Genomic DNA, 19844 nt, shown 5'->3' with positions numbered 1-19844 from the left:
TGGACAGCGGTCCACAGGCGCCAGGGACCGGCCTCCGGAGTCAGGTTCAAAGTCACCGTCAAGACATGTCTGGACATGCCCGGCCTTGCCCAGGGATACGCGACAGAAATGAGATTGGCACTAGTTTGTTCACCGTGCATATAAATACGGCACAGGTGAATACAGAAGTAGAGTTACCCAATAAGTTGAAGCCTCACCCACGATACAACGTGCGGTGAAGTATGGCCTGTTTGGCCCCAGAATAGAGCATTGAGACCGCGTGCGAATTAATAACTGAATTGTCAGAGTTTGGCGCTATACCGTCGAGTGCGACATATTTCTATTAAGTCAATAATAGTCTATTTGTGTATAGTGTATCGTGCGGCTAAAGTTCTGCAGTGACCAGCATCTCCAACGCTTCCTCGTATTAGCTAGAGTTCTTATCCAGGCTGGGCTGACCACATGGCGCTTTCACCCGAGGAGACCTAGACGAGAACCGTATGGACATGTACACTGGATTAATCTACCCGACGACTACATAGCCTTTGCGGCTGGAATATATTTGCTTTGGTCCTGTGATTTATGGAGCGGATAATCGCCGACGCCTGCACGTGTTGGATTTACCCCGCGAGGAGTCAAGTCGAGTCGGCGCCTCAGAGAGCCTGAGGCCGACTAGCTTTCTTCACTGTGGAGCTACAGTCTACGGAGAACAGCTGTATTCGTCTGTGGATCAAGAGGCTATTGCACCGGCTCCTGTACCTGGAGTCTCCTTAGTCATCGTTGACCAGACTCTCTACTACCGACAGATCTTCTACCCCTGCTGGCTTACAACCAGGGGGACCCTTTCAGTATCTCCCGCTATATTACTAGTGTACCATAGATATAATTCCCTAAGATTCAGGTTGTATAATTACCTCCTGCGTAACCAGAGAATGGACATTCATTGTTGATTTGCCTACGCACATTCCTTTGCCTTACAAGTGCATTCAAAGAATAATGTAAAGTATATTATGTACCTTTTGCTCCATTAAATACTTGATTATACCTTTGTGTGGAACCGATTTCATTGTGGGAAGTGTTCATCATATTCATATATCGTGTATGGCCAGTAATTAAAGTACATAAAGCGGTAGTGGTTTAATGATACCATACTTATCAATACAGTCAGGGAATTGTACCCCTCAGTTACAATTGGTCCTTCGAGCCGGAGGGTAACTAGTGTAATATTAATATAGCGGTATTAATATTGACATGGCCTATGATGAACACTCCACAAAACGGTTCTCCTAAAGTAGATCGCCCGCAGCGTAGACGGCAGACACCTCAGTACTTAGAGGATTACGTTGCCAATATACTACCTAGCCTTCTACAGACGGTAAACGCGGAAAAAGTAGATAGTAAAATTATGTCCGACCCTATCGCCCAGGCTACCCCGCCAATAGAGGCCCTAGTGGGTTCTAACGTAACTGACCAAGCTCACGGTAGGGACCAGGAGGGACCTGACACGACTTTACCCCCCGCCAAGACCGAAGAAGTAGTCCCCGGAGAGCTCCAGGATAAAGACAGCTCTCCAGGGATGGAACTCTACCCGCTACAAGAAGAGGAGAGCACCCCGGAGATGGATCTCCAGGACTCGCCACAGGAGAACAGATCTCCAACGAGTACTGCCAGGAGCGGATCACCTCAACCAGCGTCTTCCCCCAGCGAGGCGGACAAGATGCTGGCACAGGCATTCCTCGCCAGCCTAGCAGCCTCAACAGAGCGCGATCGACTCCAAGCACAGACGCTTAGTGAGCGCAAACATTCTTCCATGGAAAGAGAACGCCTTCAAGCGCAGCAACGGAGCGACGAAGATCGTATACGTCTAGAGATTAGACGCCTTCAGACGGAAGAGAATATGGTAAGAGACCGGGCCGAAGCAGAGCGCGCCGCCGCCGAAGCCCAGCGCGCCGCTGCCGGTGCCCAAAGAGAAGCAGAGCGCGACCTCGCTCTCACCAAGCGCGAAGCCGAGCGCGACCGATTACAAGCGCAGATAATGGAGCAGCTGATCGCCAGGGCAACACCCCCTCCCTCCGCACGGGGTTCCAGGGCCTCGTCAAGACAAGGGTCAAGGGCACCCTCCCCTACCCGATCAAGCGACCCTGAGCCCGACCACCAGAGAGAGCCTATACCCCCCTCCGAACTCCTTCCCCGACCGGTCCACGCGAGGACCAGCTACAAGGAAGAAACGGTCTACACCGCGGAGAGGCTAAATAGACGACTACAGGATCTAGAGGACCTGCCAGAGGAAGAAGAAGAGGGAGAGGAGGAGAGTCAAGCCCGACAGCAGCACAGTACTCCACAGGACCAGGAGGTCCAGTACAGCCCAGGCTCTACCCCCGCGGCTCTGCGCTACAGACCCCCGACTCAATTCACGGGTGAGCTTGACGCACGACCAGCCCCGAGGAATAGCACCTGGATACGCGGGCCATGGTACCCAGCAGGTACCAGCCCACCAAGAGGCGTAAGAGGAGACTCGCCTAGGAGGCCTCTCTTCCAACGCTCACCGATGTGCCAGCCATCCATGGCATCATACATTGGCACACCGACATTTCCGGACTTCACCCACGAGAACAGAGCACAGTACACGGAGCTACGAATGTGCTTAGAGACAATGATGTCCGATGTAGCTGATGAACCGTACAAGTATGCTATCCTACTGAAGCACCTCAAGGTGCCCCGAGCGCACAATATAGCGCTGGCCTATGCCACCTCTACTACCCCATACACAGCGGCTCTAGCAGCACTCGACCAAAGATATGGACGCATATGGGACTACGTAATACAAGAGATAAGGCATATTGACCGCCTACCCCCAGCCACAGACAATCGCTCACTAGATGACCTGTCTATCAAGGTACAATCCCTGGTAGGGATGCTGGGGGCGCAAAGAGAAAAGGGTATGCACGAACTGTACGCAAACTCTAATGTCGAGAGGATTTTAGAGAAGCTTCCGCCCGCCCGACAAGAGCGCTTCAGGCGGCAAAGAGACCACCGTGATCCTAACGGTCCCGAGCCATCCCTCCTAGACCTAGCCGACTTCCTGGCGAGAGAAGTCAACAGCCTACGGTTGGATACGTTCATGCGGAGCACCCCAAGCTCCAGAGAGGGACCTAGGAGAGCAAACGATGGCCGAAGATTGGTGACCGTCATGCACCAATCAGAATCAGTACCGAGCAGCAAGAACCACAGTACCCCCTCGATGAAAGAGAAGTGGAAGATGGTGTGCCCGTACTGCGAAAAGGAACACTGGTTGTCACAATGTGACACGTTCAAGAAGATGACCGCCGACAAGGTGAGTCAATGGATAAAGTCCAACCGACGCTGTTACCGATGTGCGCGCAGTCACATGGCAGCCGATTGCCGCTTAAAGAAGAGGTGTAGTCGGTGTGACGGAGCCCACCTAGATGTCCTACACGACAGTAACAGAAGAAAGCCTGCACCCTCAAGCAGCACAAAGGCAAGTGTTATGTACATTGACCCCGCCAGCAGCGGGGGCGCCCGGGTGCTCTTAAAGGTGGTCCGCGTAACACTGAGTTACCAAGACAAGGTCATGGACACTTACGCCGTCCTTGACGACGGGTCAGAGAAGACCCTTCTCCTCGCGTCCGCTGCGGCCCAGCTGGGGCTGCGGGGGAGCGAAAACCAGATGACGATTCGGACAATAAGAAGAGATCTAAAGACGATAAAGGGCGAGAATGTCTCCTTCACTATCGCAGCAAGCGGGCAGCCAGAGAGACGGTATAGGATTACTAATGCTTTCACCAGCCAAGAAATAGGCCTGTCGCAGTACACCTACCCCATCGCCAAGCTGATGGATAAATATGTGCACCTGCGTCAACTACCTATCCCGCTCATAGACGGTGCCACCCCGACCCTGCTGATAGGCTCCGACCATGCAGACCTCATAGTCCCGATAGACCGGGTCCACACAGGGCCCAGAGGCTGTCCTGCAGCAGTCGAGACCCGCCTAGGATGGACATTACAAGGCCCCCTCGCTAAGTCTCTTAACCGAACAGCAGCCACTAACTGCCTCCACTCCAGAGTGACAGAAGAAGACACCACCCTCCTACAGCATGTCGAGAGGCTATGGACACTAGAGACAATGCCCTTTAAGAACGAAAAGAAAGACATTCGTTCCAAGGAAGACATTTATGCTATAGCCCTCCTCGAGCAAGGGACAAAGAGAGTCAAAGTCAACGGAGTGATGAGATACGCAACTCCACTCCTGAGGCGAGAGGGTATGCCTACCTTCCACGCCCCAAAAGAAGCGACGGAGCGGTATCTATTGAACACAGAGCGGCGCCTAGCCAGAGACCCCGCTCAGGAGACTGTGTACCGCGCTGAGATTAACAAGCGAATCACAGCGGGACACATAAAGAAAACTGACTGGCGACGTCGTGCGCTGCTCCGCGCCTCCCTGATCAAAGGCGGCTTTGATCTCCGGCAGCGGGCCAGCCAGGACCGACCCCCCAGTATTGCGCAGCCTCCCCCCAGAGGACAAGCCCCTGCTGCGGTTCCTATGGAGAGAGAGGATCGGGGATGAGCAACCAGCCATCTATCAATGGGAAGTCCTCCCTTTCGGAACAACATGCAGCCCATGCTGTGCTACGTTTGCACTGCAAAAACACGTCGCAGAGGACCCAGCAGCTGATGAAGAGGTCCGACAAAGTGTAGGAAATAGTTTCTACGTGGACAACTGTCTGCAAAGCGTCTCGACGCCAGAAGAAGCCGAGGCCCTTCTACTCAAGCTCCGCGCCTCCCTGATCAAAGGCGGCTTTGATCTCAGGCAGTGGGCCAGCAGCGACCCGCAAGTATTGCGCAGCCTCTCCCCCGAGGACAAGGCAGCAAGCAGCGAGACCTGGATGGCGACCATCCCAGGAGAAGCCCAAGAAATGACATTAGGACTAGTCTGGCGCTTCAAAACAGACTCGCTCCATTATAAACACACACCCCTGACCAAGGAGCAGGGAAGGTTGATTGCACTACCGACCACCAGACGGAGTGTATACAGAACACTCGCCAGACAATATGACCCGTTGGGATGTATTCTACCTTACACCACCAGGGCAAAGATGATTGCAAGAGCGTTATGGGACAAGGACCAGGGCTGGGACGACCCCATACCCGAACACCTTGCATCCACATGGAGAGAGTGGGAGACGGAACTCAGCTCACTCCCAGGTGTCAACATACGCCGCAGCTACTTCCCACCCACAGTGAGGCCGGAGACGTGCCAGATGGACCTGCACGTCTTCAGCGACGCCTCCGAAGTAGCCTACGGTTCGGTGGCCTACTTGCGTGCCCGAGAGGAGGGAGGAGAAATACATACTGCTTTCATCCTGGCCCGCTCAAGAATAGCCCCACGAAAGCAACAATCTATCCCGCGTCTAGAGCTCTGCGCAGCCCTAGCAGGAGCGCAACTCGCCACGTTAATACAACGTGAACTCACCATTCCGGTGCAAAGAACAATCTTGTGGTCAGACTCCACGACAGTACTCACATGGATCCGGTCTGATTCGTGCAGATACAAGGTCTTCGTGGGAGTCAGAGTCACAGAGATTCAAGATTTAACAGAAGTAGCAAGCTGGAGGTATGTGGACACAAAACACAACCCAGCTGACGTCATCACCCGGGGAATGTCCCTGGATGACCTCACCCGTCACAACCTATACAGTGACGGGCCAGAGTTCCTCAAGCTCCCGAAAGAAGAGTGGCCTACACCCACCCCACGGGAAGCGAGTAAAGAGGAGGCAGAAAACAAGAAATCTATGTTCTGTGGATTGAACACACTCGTCTCCACAGACCCCGACATAGACGATTGCCTCACCCTAGAGAGTGCGCAGCTAAAGACATTCCTGTGGCACCACCCAGAGGTTCAGCTCACTACTGACATTACTGCAGCTGACTACGAAGAAGCAGAACTTCTTCTACTACAACGAGCCCAGAGAGACTCGTTCCCCGATGAGCTAGACTGTCTACAGGGAGCAAAGCCCGTCCCATCAGACAGCAGACTGCTCCACCTAGCCCCCGAGAGCGACGCCCATGGTCTCATCAGAGTGGGTGGTCGTCTGCGGAGAGCTCCAGACTTACCGGATGACGTCAAGTACCCGATAGTCTTAAACAGCCGACACAAGGTCACAGAGCTGATCATAAAGAAATACGACGAGGATGTGCATCACGCCGGGGCAGAGAGAGTCTTCGCGGAGATCAGACGTCGTTATTGGATACTGCAAGGGAGAGAAGCAGTGCGGCGCTTCCAGCGAACCTGTCTAGACTGTCGTAAGTGGCGAGCGCAGCCCAGTATACCCCGGATGGCTGACCTACCTCCCTGTCGCCTCCGACTCGGCGACAAGCCTTTTCACTCCACCGGTATGGACTGTTTCGGCCCGCTGTATATAAAGAAAGGAAGAGGAACCGAGAAGCGGTGGGGTATTGTATTCAAATGCATGACCACCCGAGCGATGCATATAGAACTCCTTCCAACCATGAGCACAGACTCATTCCTTATGGCCTTCCGAAGATTCACATCGCGGAAAGGTAAACCGTCTATATTGTTGTCTGATCACGGGACAAACTGCAAAGGCGGAGAAAGAGAGCTGAGAGAGAGCTTCCAAGCTATGGGCCCAGAACTTAAGACCCACCTCGCTCCATCCCAGATTGACTTCCAGTTTAATCCCCCGAACGCACCTCACTTCGGTGGAACTTGGGAACGAGAAGTACGTTCAATAAAGATAGCCCTGTACGCCGTGCTTGGGGCCCAGACCGTGGCGGAAGAAGTCCTAATGACAGTCCTCACGGAGATCGAGGGAGTATTGAACTCAAAGCCCCTCGGTTACGTCTCAAGTGATGTAGCAGATGTCGACCCAGTCACCCCCAACACACTCTTGATGGGGCGGCTGGACCCCGCGCTACCACAGACAATGTACAGGCCTGAAGAAGCGAACGGCCGAAGAATGTGGAGGTACAGTCAAGTATTGGCTGACAAGTTTTGGAACAGCTTCCTACTCCACTATCTACCGTCTCTACAGACCCGCCAGAAATGGGTGAAAGAGAGAGACAATTTGACAGAAGGAACAGTCGTCATGATTATCGACCAGTCACTACCCCGAGCTATGTGGCCGGCTGGCCGCGTAAGCAAAGTGATCACCGGTGCCGACGGAAAGGTCCGAGCAGCCGAAGTGCTCGTCCCGCTCATCCCGCTCATAGACGGTGCCACCCCGACCCTGCTGATAGGCTCCGACCATGCAGACCTCATAGTCCCGATAGACCGGGTCCACACAGGGCCCAGAGGCTGTCCTGCAGCAGTCGAGACCCGCCTAGGATGGACATTACAAGGCCCCCTCGCTAAGTCTCTTAACCGAACAGCAGCCACTAACTGCCTCCACTCCAGAGTGACAGAAGAAGACACCACCCTCCTACAGCATGTCGAGAGGCTATGGACACTAGAGACAATGCCCTTTAAGAACGAAAAGAAAGACATTCGTTCCAAGGAAGACATTTACGCTATAGCCCTCCTCGAGCAAGGGACAAAGAGAGTCAAAGTCAACGGAGTGATGAGATACGCAACTCCACTCCTGAGGCGAGAGGGTATGCCTACCTTCCACGCCCCAAAATTTCATTGATTTACTACCGATGACTGTGGTGTTATGTTAATGTATGTGCGTTATACAACAGAGTGTACAGGCCACCGTACTCGGGGTCAAGGGGTAGGTACGGGAGGGGCGAGAGAGAGATACACCTGTAGCGCGGTCAACACTAGTCGCCGTCGGGTTAGCTCAGCAGCGATTGTGTGCTATTTTTGTTATTGTGTTTATTTTGAAGAATGCACCGAATGGGAAATTCTTGGCCGACACCGATACCGAAAATAGGAAACAGTTGGCCGAAAACCGAATGCTGAAAGGCCGAAAATGATTAATATAAATATATATATATAATGTATATATTTGTTTAGCTACCTGATTATGGCAAAAGACATGATTATGGCAAAACTTTACTTAAATAATATTAATAATCACTATTATGGGCCCATAAAACATTTATTCAGCACTTTTGAATGCATACATTAATTCCAGACTGACTGCTGAAAGATTGTAGAATTTAAACATTTTCTCTTTGCATACAACAAAATGTGCATTAAAGTCAAGTGCATTTTCTTTTCTCTGTAGGATAACTATAACAAAGTGCATTCAGAACAAAGCCAAGGTGCTTTAAAACTGCATAAAGATCTGCATAAAGACACACACACAGGACTGTTGTATTTACTACATCTCCCGTGACTCTTAGCGGGGGATGACGTAGCTTACGAGAGACGGGTCAAAGAGGAATGGAAGCATTGTTAGCTAGCTTAACACTATCCCGCCCAAGCACGGAGATCTCCGTGTTTCGATTCCACCCGTTGTGGACAGAAGCACGGATATATCCGTGGCAAGTTGTTATTGCTTTTATTCCATATTAATAACCTATTTAAGGTCGCCGAGCGGCACTGCAGATTTACCCTATTCTTTGAATTCGAGAAGGTGCAATACCGGCCAGATCCTCTTAACATGGGGGCTCGTTAGTTTGCACAATTGTATAGTTCCTTGTTGTTATGTGACATGTGGACTTGTCGATTGGAGCGTGTCAGGTAGGTTTTTCGTGCTGCACACTTGACTGTTGTAAACCATTGTTGTAAGTTATGCTCTTAACCATTCTATTTTTTTCCACATAGGTAAAGGGTGGATCACCTGCTTGGTTAGGGGGAGGGGGGCACGCGTCGTCTATTCCGGTGGCGCGCGCAATGAAATCGGTAAGCGACTGAAGATATGTGTAGTCCTCATTCCGCTAGGGAAGTAGTTTAGACGGGGTAGTTAGTGTTACCCAGTGTGATCCTAGTTAGGTGGTTAGAGCCGACATTTATTGTTTTCATGAATGTTAGATGTGGATATTAAATCGAATTGGTCAGGTTGTCATACTGCATAATGTGGCTGTTGAGTGTTGCACAGGGACATTATTGAGTACTATAGGTGAGTGGCTATTTTGTGGGGCTTATTGAAGTCTGATTTGTTGTAGTATTGTGGGTAGTATTGTGTGTTGCTACGGCAGTATACTTTCTTTCATAAACTGTATTCAGAGTGCAGAGTACAGAGTGCAGAGTGCAGAGTACAGACTACAGAGTGCAGAGTGCAGAGTGCAGAGTACAGAGTGCAGAGTGCAGAGTACAGAGTGCAGAGTACAGAGTGCAGAGTGCAGAGTACAGAGTGCAGAGTACAGAGTGCAGAGTGCAGAGTATAGATTTTTCATGAGTAGAGCTATGGAGGTTTGTGATCAGGATGGTGGTGTGTCAGATCCTGAGAGTGTTGACTCTGCACTAGGTTCAGACCATGGTTCTACTGCTTCTTCTGGTAAATTGGGCGCACGCTTTAAGCTGCGTTTATTCCGTCTCCAGATGGAGGAGAGGGAAAGAGACAGAGGAGAGAGGAAGGAGGTGAGAGACAAGGAGGAGAGAGACAGGCTGGAAAGAAAGGAGGAGGGAGACAGGCTGGAGAGGAAGGAGGTGGCTGATAGGGAATTTCAATTGGCGATGAGGAAACTGGAGTTGGAATGTGGTGACGCTAAACGTAGCACCATTTCCTCTCCAGTACTTTCCGACCCCCAGGCACCCTTTGATATTAGCCAGCATATATCCTTGGTTCCCCCCTTTCAGGAGTCTGAGGTGGAATCATTTTTCTCTGCTTTTGAGCAGATGGCGTGGGCTTTGCATTGGCCAAAGGACCAGTGGGCGACTTTATTGAAATACAGACTCACTGGTGGGGCTCAGGTGGCGTGCGGGTCATTATCAAATGAAGACAGCGTGGTGTATGAGGAAGTGAAAAGTGCTGTCTTGCGCGTGTACGAAGAGGTACCAGAAGCATACAGGCAGCATTTTCGCAACCGCCGTAAGTCTCCTTCCCAAACCCATGTTGAGTTCTCCCGGGAGGAGAGACTTAATTTTGATCGGTGGTGTTCTGCGTGTGAGGTAAAAGACTTTGCATCATTGAGTGAATTGGTACTTGTGGAGCAGTTCAAAGCCACCCTGCCAGTCGAAGCTGTGCTCTATTTACATGGGCAGGGGGTGTCAACACTCCGACAGGCTGCGATTTCGGCAGATGAGTTTGAATGGTCACGCAAACGTGTTTCTGTACGTCCTAATGTATGTGGTGAAGGTGGCTCATTCACTCCTCGTGAGTCAGCGTTCCAGCCACGCTCACCGCCGTCTAAGAGACCGGTGGTGTGTAATTATTGTAAAAAAAACGGGCCATGTGGTAAAAAGATGTCATACGCTGAGGAAGCGACAGGAGAAAAGAGGGTCAGCCCAGAAACCAAAAGGTGTGGGGGTTGATTTTATCATGGGGAACGATATCGCTGGGGAGAGTGTGATCCCTGTAGTGGAGGTTGAAGACGCTCCGTTGACTGACTTGTGTTGTGAGTTGATTAATAATCACCCCAATGATTCCTCCCTACCAGGCTGGTTGGCACGAGTGGCAGCGGCCAGGTATGCTGGTAGTAATGTGAGTCTAATTTGAGTGACTCCATTTTGGATCCTGATCATGTTATTTTTACTGCCACCATTTTGGATCCTGACCATGTTATTTTTGTGACGCCATTTTGAAAGGAGATGGGCGCTGTGATGGTGCCAGGGCAATGTGCTGATTTGTTTCCCTGTGTGCTGTCCTGTTGAGCGCGATGAGATGATTTTTTTTGTGCTTTATTTTTTTCCCAGTGTGTCCTAGGTTTCCAGTTTGTTGTCTCCTGTTGACAGGACGGTATCGGTGGAGCGGCCTGTCAAAGTAGAGGTTGTTGTTTCTGTTTTCCCTGGTGTGTGGTACTGATCGGATGTTGGGTAATAAGTAATAATGTTTTGCTAACCCTACAGGTTCGCTCTTATGGGGGGAGGTGTGACGTACCTGGGTACGTGGGTTGGTCATTACCATTATTACTGTATTTATGACACCTTCTGAACATCAGGTTAGTATATTTAATGTGTTGTGTTTTGTATGTGATGTGTGTGTGTGTGAACATGAGAGCTAATGCTGTCTCTTTTCTCTCCCTGTCAGGTGCTGCCCTTCAGGTGCTACACTGAAGAGTGCTGATTACCTAATGAATGACAGCTGATGGCAATCACCTCAAGAGGGATGGGTAGCCAAATACCTGACAGCACACACACGTCTGGGCGCCTCATTCTGTCAATTGCCAGTGACCAGAGTGCCTATTGCTTAATAACAGCGGAGCAGTGCTGCCGTTGCTTCCGCGTTTTCCCTGATTGGCTGCGACACGCCCCGCGGCAGGCGCGGCAACCGCAGAGCAGAGCGGAGCGGCAGAGCTTGCGGCATTATGTAACCGCCCTAATCCGCCATGATTTTCATTCGAAGCTCAGCTCACCTGGCAGCGCAGCGGTCCTGCGGTCCGTTGTTGACAAGTTCGAATCCCATCAATTTTTTTTTTAACGTGTATTCTTTCGCCGGTTAAGGTTAGGCATGGTTAAGGTTAAGGTTAAGCATTGTTTCGGAGTTGGTTAAGGTTAGAACGGTTAAGTTTAGGCGCTGTTAAGGAGCTGGTTAAGGTTAGAGTTTGTCTTAGAGAATGGCAATATTCTTTCTATGGTTAAGGTTAAGGTTAGGCATGGTTAAGGTTAAGGTTAAGGTTAGGCATTGTTTCGGAGTTGGTTAAGGTTAGAACGGTTAAGTTTAGGCGCTGTTAAGGAGCTGGTTAAGGTTAGCGTTTGTCTTAGAGAATGGCAATAGACAGCCTATTTCCGCACTGCCGCTCTCCCGCGTTGCCGCGGTCACATGGTCAAATTGTCACATTCTTGCACTCCTCCGCTGTTAGAAAGCAACACGCGACCAGAGTAGAGTGAGGTTGCCATTGTTTGCCACTGTGGTGGAATTGATACTGTGCTTATCTACTGCTTCGGGTGGACTAAAGTACTGGTATATGTATATAGATATTGTTGGCCTCTGCGCCACTCCTCCATTGGAGTAAGTATTCTCTTGTTGGCTTTAGGCCTAATTCCACTGAGTGTGGAATTGTACCTTTGGTACCTTTGCTGGGGGTTTTCCCAGTACCAACCTCTGGCTGGTTGGTGAGTGTCTGTGGGCGCTTATCTAGTTTTCTTTGTATTATACTTACCTTGTGTGTTCTCCCTTTATCCCTCTCCCTGTTTGTTAATTGTTTGTGGGTTGTTTTTTCCCTTTGTTGTCTATTTAAATATCAGTGGAGGTTTAAATCCCTACCCTGCATAATAAATATAATTTACTATTTTTGGAACAACGTCTTGTGTTTATTATTACCTACCTGCCCGGGACTGTTTTGAAAGCATTTACTGAGAGAGGCTGCTTTTGCTCATGTGTAGCCAGCTCCAGTTATTATTCTGTGTGGTCCTTAGACCTTTGTACATGACAGGGGCGCTATCGCGATAATGCAGTGTGCACTGTGGCTGAAGGGAGCATTCTTTTTTTGGAATTTTTTTGGAGTTTCCAGTAGCTGGATTCTGGATGTGTAGCCTGTACCTTGGATTATGTTTTGCATCGCAGATTTCACCATGCAATAAGGGGATGTATCATCAGCCAATGGACATATCGATCTACCAGATGGCGATCGATAACGGGGAAATGCTCGGGGGGATCCCACCGGACCACGGTAAGATCTTTTTCACGTAAAGTACAGCCCAATCGGGCATTATTATGATACTCAACCAGGCGTTCGGCCTATGAGGCTAACGCGGTTATTGGTAATCAATAATCAGAAACGATGTCCGTCCCCCCCCTTTCATGCATACATGCTTGAGGATCGTGCCGATCATATGCAGTCTGAGTTATTTCTGTAGCATCTGTAAAACGGAAATGCCATTGGATATAACGTTAGCAGCTATTAGCCCTATATCTAGCCTTCCAGAAAATATACTAGACCAAATCCCGTATAAGGCTTATATTCACGGCGCTATAAAATGAGAACGTATTGATGACATTTTTTTTTCTTTAAGCCATTTTGAAGGGACGGTTTATGGATTCAATTGACAATGAGAATGGACAGATATCAATACTATAAAGTATAGATTTAGCTCTACAAACAGCCCCACGTCTGTTTACATTTCCCGGTCCTCTTGAGATTAATTAGACTCATCCCAGTGGCCGCGATTGTGTTAACGCTAACGTTAGTTCAAAAGGTTTTAACCACGACGGGCATATAGTAATGGCGAGGATATAAAGCATGTTAAAGACACATTTATTGGATGCGTTGCTCGCAGAGTTTACATAGAAACAGTGCGACTCCCAAGAGGAGTTAATTATCACAGGCTGCAGAACGCAGGAAGAGCTGCCAAGCTGCTCACGTTACACGTTGCACATTTTGATTACGTCATCACAACAACACTTTAGGTTACGGACGTTACGTAACCCTGTTCTTTGACATTCTGTGATATATTTTCAGTGCTAAAACCCTTTCGGCCGAAAGTGCCTTTTTAACCATTTTCGGCCGATAATTTTCGGTGGCCGAATATTCGGTGCATCCCTATTATTTTTAGTACTTTTTTTTATAGAAACGACGCTGGCATCAACAAAATATGATCGCCAGTCACTGATTGATTTAAACCCCGGCCTGAAAGAAGGGTTTAACAACACTTTTTGCCAAAACTGGCCACCGGAGATTCGGCGCAACAACAAAGGCAATGGCGGTGTAAATCCCCAAAAAAATCCCATTTTACAAGACACTTAACCCCTAACTGCTCCCGATGAGCAGGTTGGCACCTTGCATGGTCTCCTCCACCGTCTGTGTGAATGAACGAGTGAATGTGAGGCATAAGTTGTAAAGCGCTATGGATAAATCGTAAATGGTAAATTGTGCATTTTATATAGTGCACTTTACAATTTGTTCTTCACATTTTACCCATTGGCAACCATGCAAGGTGCCAAGCCTGCTCATCGGGAGCAGTTATGGGTTAAGTGTCTTGCTCAAGGACACTTCGACACGCTGCCCAGGAGGAGCAGGAATCGAACCGGAAACCTCCAGATTACCAGACACTGATCTAACTCCCGAACCACTGTCACCCCAAAAGAAAAAAGAGATATATAAAATGCAGTCCATTTATCATTTACCATAACGTTTGCTAAATCAAATTTATGGTTTCTTTTTTTTTTATCCACTTTCTCCTTATTTTCAATTTTTCTCCCATCCCAATTTCGTATTTCCAATTCTCCCCTCCCCTGTCTTGAACGTTGCTCGACTATGCCTCCCACTGGTCGGTCGTAGGGAGGATAGAAGCTTTGCATCACGTGTCCCCTCCGGTACACGAGGAGGCAGCCTGTCGCATCTTTTCACCAGACAGCACGGACTCTCAGTGGCGAGGTGTAACGTATGGGAGGCTCACACTACCCCTGCTACTTCCTGTCTCTGCTGTGCAGGCGTCCCCCAACCGACCTGTAGGAGTCGCTGTCCACAACGTCCAATCCCCACCCATCAACTTCCACCCACTACCTCTGCCAATTGAGATAGTATGACGACTGGCCCAAGCCGGAGGCAATGCTGACACCCGGATTCGAGACCGGAGTCTCTTGCATTGGTGACGTAATTTATGGTTTCTATTGATGTTTTATTTAAAGGTGCTGTAAGTGATATTCTTTTGTTAAAATAAGTAGCTTTACATTCTGACAGCCATCACTGATATAGTATTTGGTCAGTAACAGAAACACAAAATACTTTTTCTGGTATTCCTTCCTACTTCATCCAATCAGGAGAGAGAACCCTAGATATTTTTACTTATTTCAAGAAATCCTGCCAAGCCAAATTTGCTAGTAGATTATTTTACTTGTTTCAAGCTCATATTTGAACTACTTTGTATTTCTTATTTTTGTCAGCTGGGGTGGAGGGGGTAGAAAAAATTCTTATTGGGGACTGGAACACGGATATGCTGCGTAAATCAGCACCCGTCTTCAAGGCCTTCAGTAGATTTTCTGACCTGCACGGTTTCAGCCAGCTAATCACACAACCCACAAGGGTATGCGATTCGACACAAACCACCATTGACCTCATTTTGACCTCTGACAAGTCCATGATCTCCAGTAAAGGGGTGATAGCATGCGGGTTAAGTGATCATTATATGATTTTCTGTACCCGCAAAAAGCTAAAACAGAAGGCCGGCTGTCACAAAACAGTCACATCTAGAGACCTCAAAACTTACTCTAGAGAGGCCTTTAACCTAGAACTGGGGAGCTTGGACTGGTCAGATGAGCTCAGTGGTACACAGGTTGAAGAAACATGGCTTGGATTCAAAACCAAATTCACAGCAATACTCAACAACATGGCACCGATAAGAACCACCAGGGTTAAAAATCGCGCTGAGGCATGGATGCACACTGAAATACTGGCCGCTATGAAAACCAGAGACAAAAAATGCTCTGAACTTCATAAAAGTCAGACAAAGCTTTCCAAAAGCTCAAACAGTGAACTCCAAGCCCACGTGGTTGAACTAAAAATCCAAAGAAACAGACTAAGAAATGACGTAAACACCATGATCAGAACCGCAAAAAGAAATTTCAACGACAAAACTGAGGAAAACAAAAACAAACCCCGCGAACTTTGGAAATTACTCAATAATCAACTAGGCTGCAGTAAAAAACTTAAAACCAGATTCTCAAACATAAACATAAAGACGGACAACACGCTCATCACAGACAAGCTGGATGTAGCCAATTACTTAAACATCTTCTTCACAAACATAGCCACAACACTGGTAAACAAACTACCCTCCCACTCAGGGCATTATGGGGTAGAACACATAGTAGCATACTACAAAAACCTAGGGGTCCACAAAGACGACTTCAAACTTGAAATGGTAACAACCGATGAGGTACTCAAAAAATTGAGCGCCCTCCAACCTAACAAGGCCACTGGCCATGACAACATCCCCTCCAAATTCCTCAGAGACGCAGCAGCCGCCATCACCCCAGTCATCACACACATAATAAACCTCTCTATAAAACAGGGGCACGTCCCCAAGGACTTCAAAATTGCGAGAGTGACCCCTCTACACAAAAAGGGCAGCAAATTAGACCCAGGCAACTACCGCCCTGTTTCTATTCTTACCTCCATCTCGAAAGTCATGGAGAAAATAGTCTACGAACAGGTCGAAAAGTACCTGGCGGAAAAAAACCTAATCTACGAATTCCAATCTGGCTTCAGAACGTCCCACTCCACTGACACATGCCTCCTCTATTTGAACGACCACATCAAACAAGAGGTGGACGCTGGCAAATACTGCGGCATGGTCATGCTGGACCTACAAAAGGCCTTCGACACTGTCAATCACTCCATTCTAATGGACAAGCTAAAAGCAATTGGTTTTGATAGCCTATCAGTGAGCTGGATGCAATCCTACCTGGAGGGGAGAGAACAGATGGTAGAGGTAAACGGTACTCTATCCCCCCCCCTCACAGTGAGCTGTGGTGTTCCACAAGGAAGCATACTAGGACCGCTACTCTTCCTAATTTATGCAAATGACATGTCGTCAGCCTGTGACTGCAACTTGTTCCTGTTTGCGGACGACTCAGCCCTGCTGGTCTCTGACAAGAACAAATTGCAGGTTGAAAAAACCCTCAGCACGGAACTAGGCAAAATCTGCATATGGCTCGCTGATAACAAACTATCATTACACATGGGCAAAACAGAGTCCATTCTCTTCGGTTCAAATAACAAACTCAGCAAGACCGACGGCTTCTCAGTTACAGTGGGTGACAATATTGTCACAAGGAAAGACGAAATTACCTACCTGGGTTCCATCCTAGAGGCAAATCTTTCCTGTGACAAAATGGCATCCAATGTAATAAAAAAAGTCAACCAACGAACTAGATTCTTGTACCGGATCTCCTCTCTGGTAAACAAGAATACCCTGAGGACTCTGGCAGGAGCACTCATTCAAGGGTACTATGACTATGCGTGCACCTCATGGTACCAAAGCACCTCAAAGGCGCATAAAACAAAATTACAAACATCACAAAACAAACTGGTCAGACTACTACTTGACCTGAACCCCAGAACCCACCTCACCCCTGCCCACTTTGCCAACCTAGGATGGCTTAGAGTAGACGACAGAGTACAGCAACTTGCAATGGGCCTGGTCTACAAGATACACTATACGACCGGGGTGCCCATGTACATGTCAAAATACTTCCCAAAGGTCAGTGAATACCACAACCACTACACCAGAGGAAGCTCAACAAATCATGTTAAACCCAGATTCGGCTCAAACAAGGGACTAAACACGTTTCGCAATTATGCCACAACAATGTGGAACGCCCTACCCAAAGCTGTAAAGGAATGTGAATCCCTGCCCACATTCAAAACCGCCCTTAAAGAGCACCTACGGGAGGCTGCAATTCGAAACTGGCCACCGTAAATGCCCAAAACCCCCACCACCTCCTAATAGACAGTCTCCTCCCCACCGCATGTATATATTCCCTCCCCGCCGTATGTATATTCCCCTCCCACCCACCCACCCCCTCCTAATGTACAGTCCCCTCCCCATCATATGTATATACTCTGTCAGGATCTAGGGGTAACAGTACTGTATATTTGAATACCGCCTATGTCACAAATGTATCAGTACTAAATACCTATATGTCCCTATGCCATAAATGTCATGTATGTTATGTATGTCATAAATGTCTATATGAATTGAAAATGGGGGACCCTGATGGAAACAAGACAAACGTCTTTCTCAGGTCTGCATCCCCTTAACAATTGTATGTATTGAGCCGTACTGTATTGTACCCATTCTGCAATCTGTTAAATAAAGTTTTCATTCATTCATTCATTCATTCATTCATTCATTCATTCAGACCATTTTTGCAGTGAGTGTTCTCTCTCCTGATTGGATAAAGATGGGAAGGGATGCCAGAAAGTTTTGTGTTTACTGCAGAGTAGAGGGACCGGGAGACCCATGTTACTGACCAAACACTCTATATCAGTGATGGCTGTAGGAATGTAGAGCTATTTAACACTTTAATCGCCGGAAACGCCGAAACTCGTCATTCCCCGCCATGCTCATTCTGCCGAAGATGCCGTAACACGTCTTTGATATCAATATTTAAAAAATCATATTTCTCCCCCGGGGACCTGAGATATACTGCTGAGCTCCACTCAACTCTCTAACGGTTCAAGAGCGCCATCTGGTGGCCGATCGGCAGATCGCCCAACAGGAAGTCATGTGGATGAAGTGGTGCTCACCCATATTTCGTCCGGGCACTCGCTATCATTAGCAGGACTCCATCCTGATACAGTGAACACCGATCGGTGCAAATAACTCGACAAACAAAGATGATTTGGACGTATAAGATATTGGACGGAAGATACGGTAAGATCCAGCGTTATTTTCCAACGTGTTCTTTACTAACTGCTCTGATGATCATATCACCCACACTAGATGAATGATATAACGTTGCCCACGGAATTATAAACGACCCCCCGCCCATCCGGTCATCATCAGATCATATGTAGTAACTTCTAGAAGCATCTCCAGTTGAAATTTTTTATCTGGCACCGATCGCTATCAAACTGTATTTGATCATCAATATAATGCATTTGGGGCTATAAATCAAGTTCTGGAGAAAGCTGCAGAAAACGATCAAAACATACTTATACTTTAGACCGTATTTTAGTATGAATATGTGAATGAAAAAGTATAACGTTGCTACACCCTGAACAATAGATATAGGACATTGAATGGGCCATAATAATGTCAATTTAGCAATACAATTTAAAAAGTTATAGCCCTGCAAAGAAGGGGAACTTCTCCATAGACAAATAGAGATGGCGAGGGATGGTAAATTATGAATTTAACCATGGCGATCAAAGTGTTAATACTTATTTTAACAAAATAATACCACTTACAGCACATTTAACCCCAGAGTAGACCCAAATGGATTTTGATTTAATGTTGTTTTAAAGTCTGAGACGCAGATGTTTCTTGAGTGTGACTTGAATGAATGAATTATCATTGCATTTATATAGCGCTTTTCTAGACACTCAAAGCGCTCCCCAAAATGTACAGTAGGTTCACCACCGCTGTGTAGCACCCAACCTTGGGCAGGCTCAATGGCTGCCATACACTGGCACCAGGCACACATCACACTACACAATGGCTGAACGGCTCAGGAGACCGGGATTGATGCCAATTAAGGGGGGAGGGATTATTAGGTGGCCTTGATGTCAGAAACCTAATTGGTAATTTGTCTAGGGACATCAGGGAACCCCCTACTCTGTTTCATTGGGCTGAAAATGGTTAAATTAATTTGTAAATCAAAGTAAGCAGAGAAAGAGCAGCATCCTTTGCGTCTCTAACGGTGCCTTTGTGTACCGGCAGCAGCACAGCTGCATTCAATTAATTTCCAATGTGGAGGAGCATATGAAACCATGAGGTACTGCATATGCTCCTCGACATTGGAAATTAATTGAATGCGGCAGTGCTGCTAGACTTGGCTGGAAGTGGTGGAACTGCACCATTAGGTTCGTTCTCACCCAAAGCAGCCAAGTCAAGCAGCGCGGCTGCTTTCCATTCATTCAGAGGAGCATATGCAGCCACAAAGTACACACGAGGTGCTGCATAGCTCCTCTACATTGGAAATTAATTGAATGCAACAGTGCTACTAGACTTGGCTGGAGGCGGTCAGAACGAGCCTATACTCTCTCAACTTCTACCGTATGAACTCTGACCTCTGTTGCCTATAGACCACTATATCCAATCTATAGTCTATCCATATCATGACACTGTATGATAGCAATGTACAATAACAGTATATACAATTATTAATTATATA

At 48.0% G+C, this 19844-nt stretch overlaps 1 protein-coding gene across 1 annotated transcript in view; it reads left to right on the top strand.

Annotated features, from left to right (window-relative positions):
• Positions 1-10485: 10485 nt before the first annotated feature.
• LOC311235488 (uncharacterized protein) overlaps positions 10486-19844 on the top strand; it is a gene marked incomplete at both ends in the record, with an annotated part of 12923 nt that continues 3564 nt past the window's right edge. The window contains one exon of the mRNA XM_084322956.1: positions 10486-10531. Within this exon, the coding sequence (XP_084179082.1) occupies positions 10486-10531 (46 nt within the window). The remainder of the gene's footprint in view (positions 10532-19844) is intronic.

This window comes from Notolepis coatsorum (genome assembly GCF_963971535.1).
Source record: "Notolepis coatsorum genome assembly, chromosome: 10".
In the NCBI taxonomy this organism is placed as follows: domain Eukaryota; kingdom Metazoa; phylum Chordata; class Actinopteri; order Aulopiformes; family Paralepididae; genus Notolepis; species Notolepis coatsorum.
This window is presented reverse-complemented; position numbering and strand designations above follow the sequence as displayed.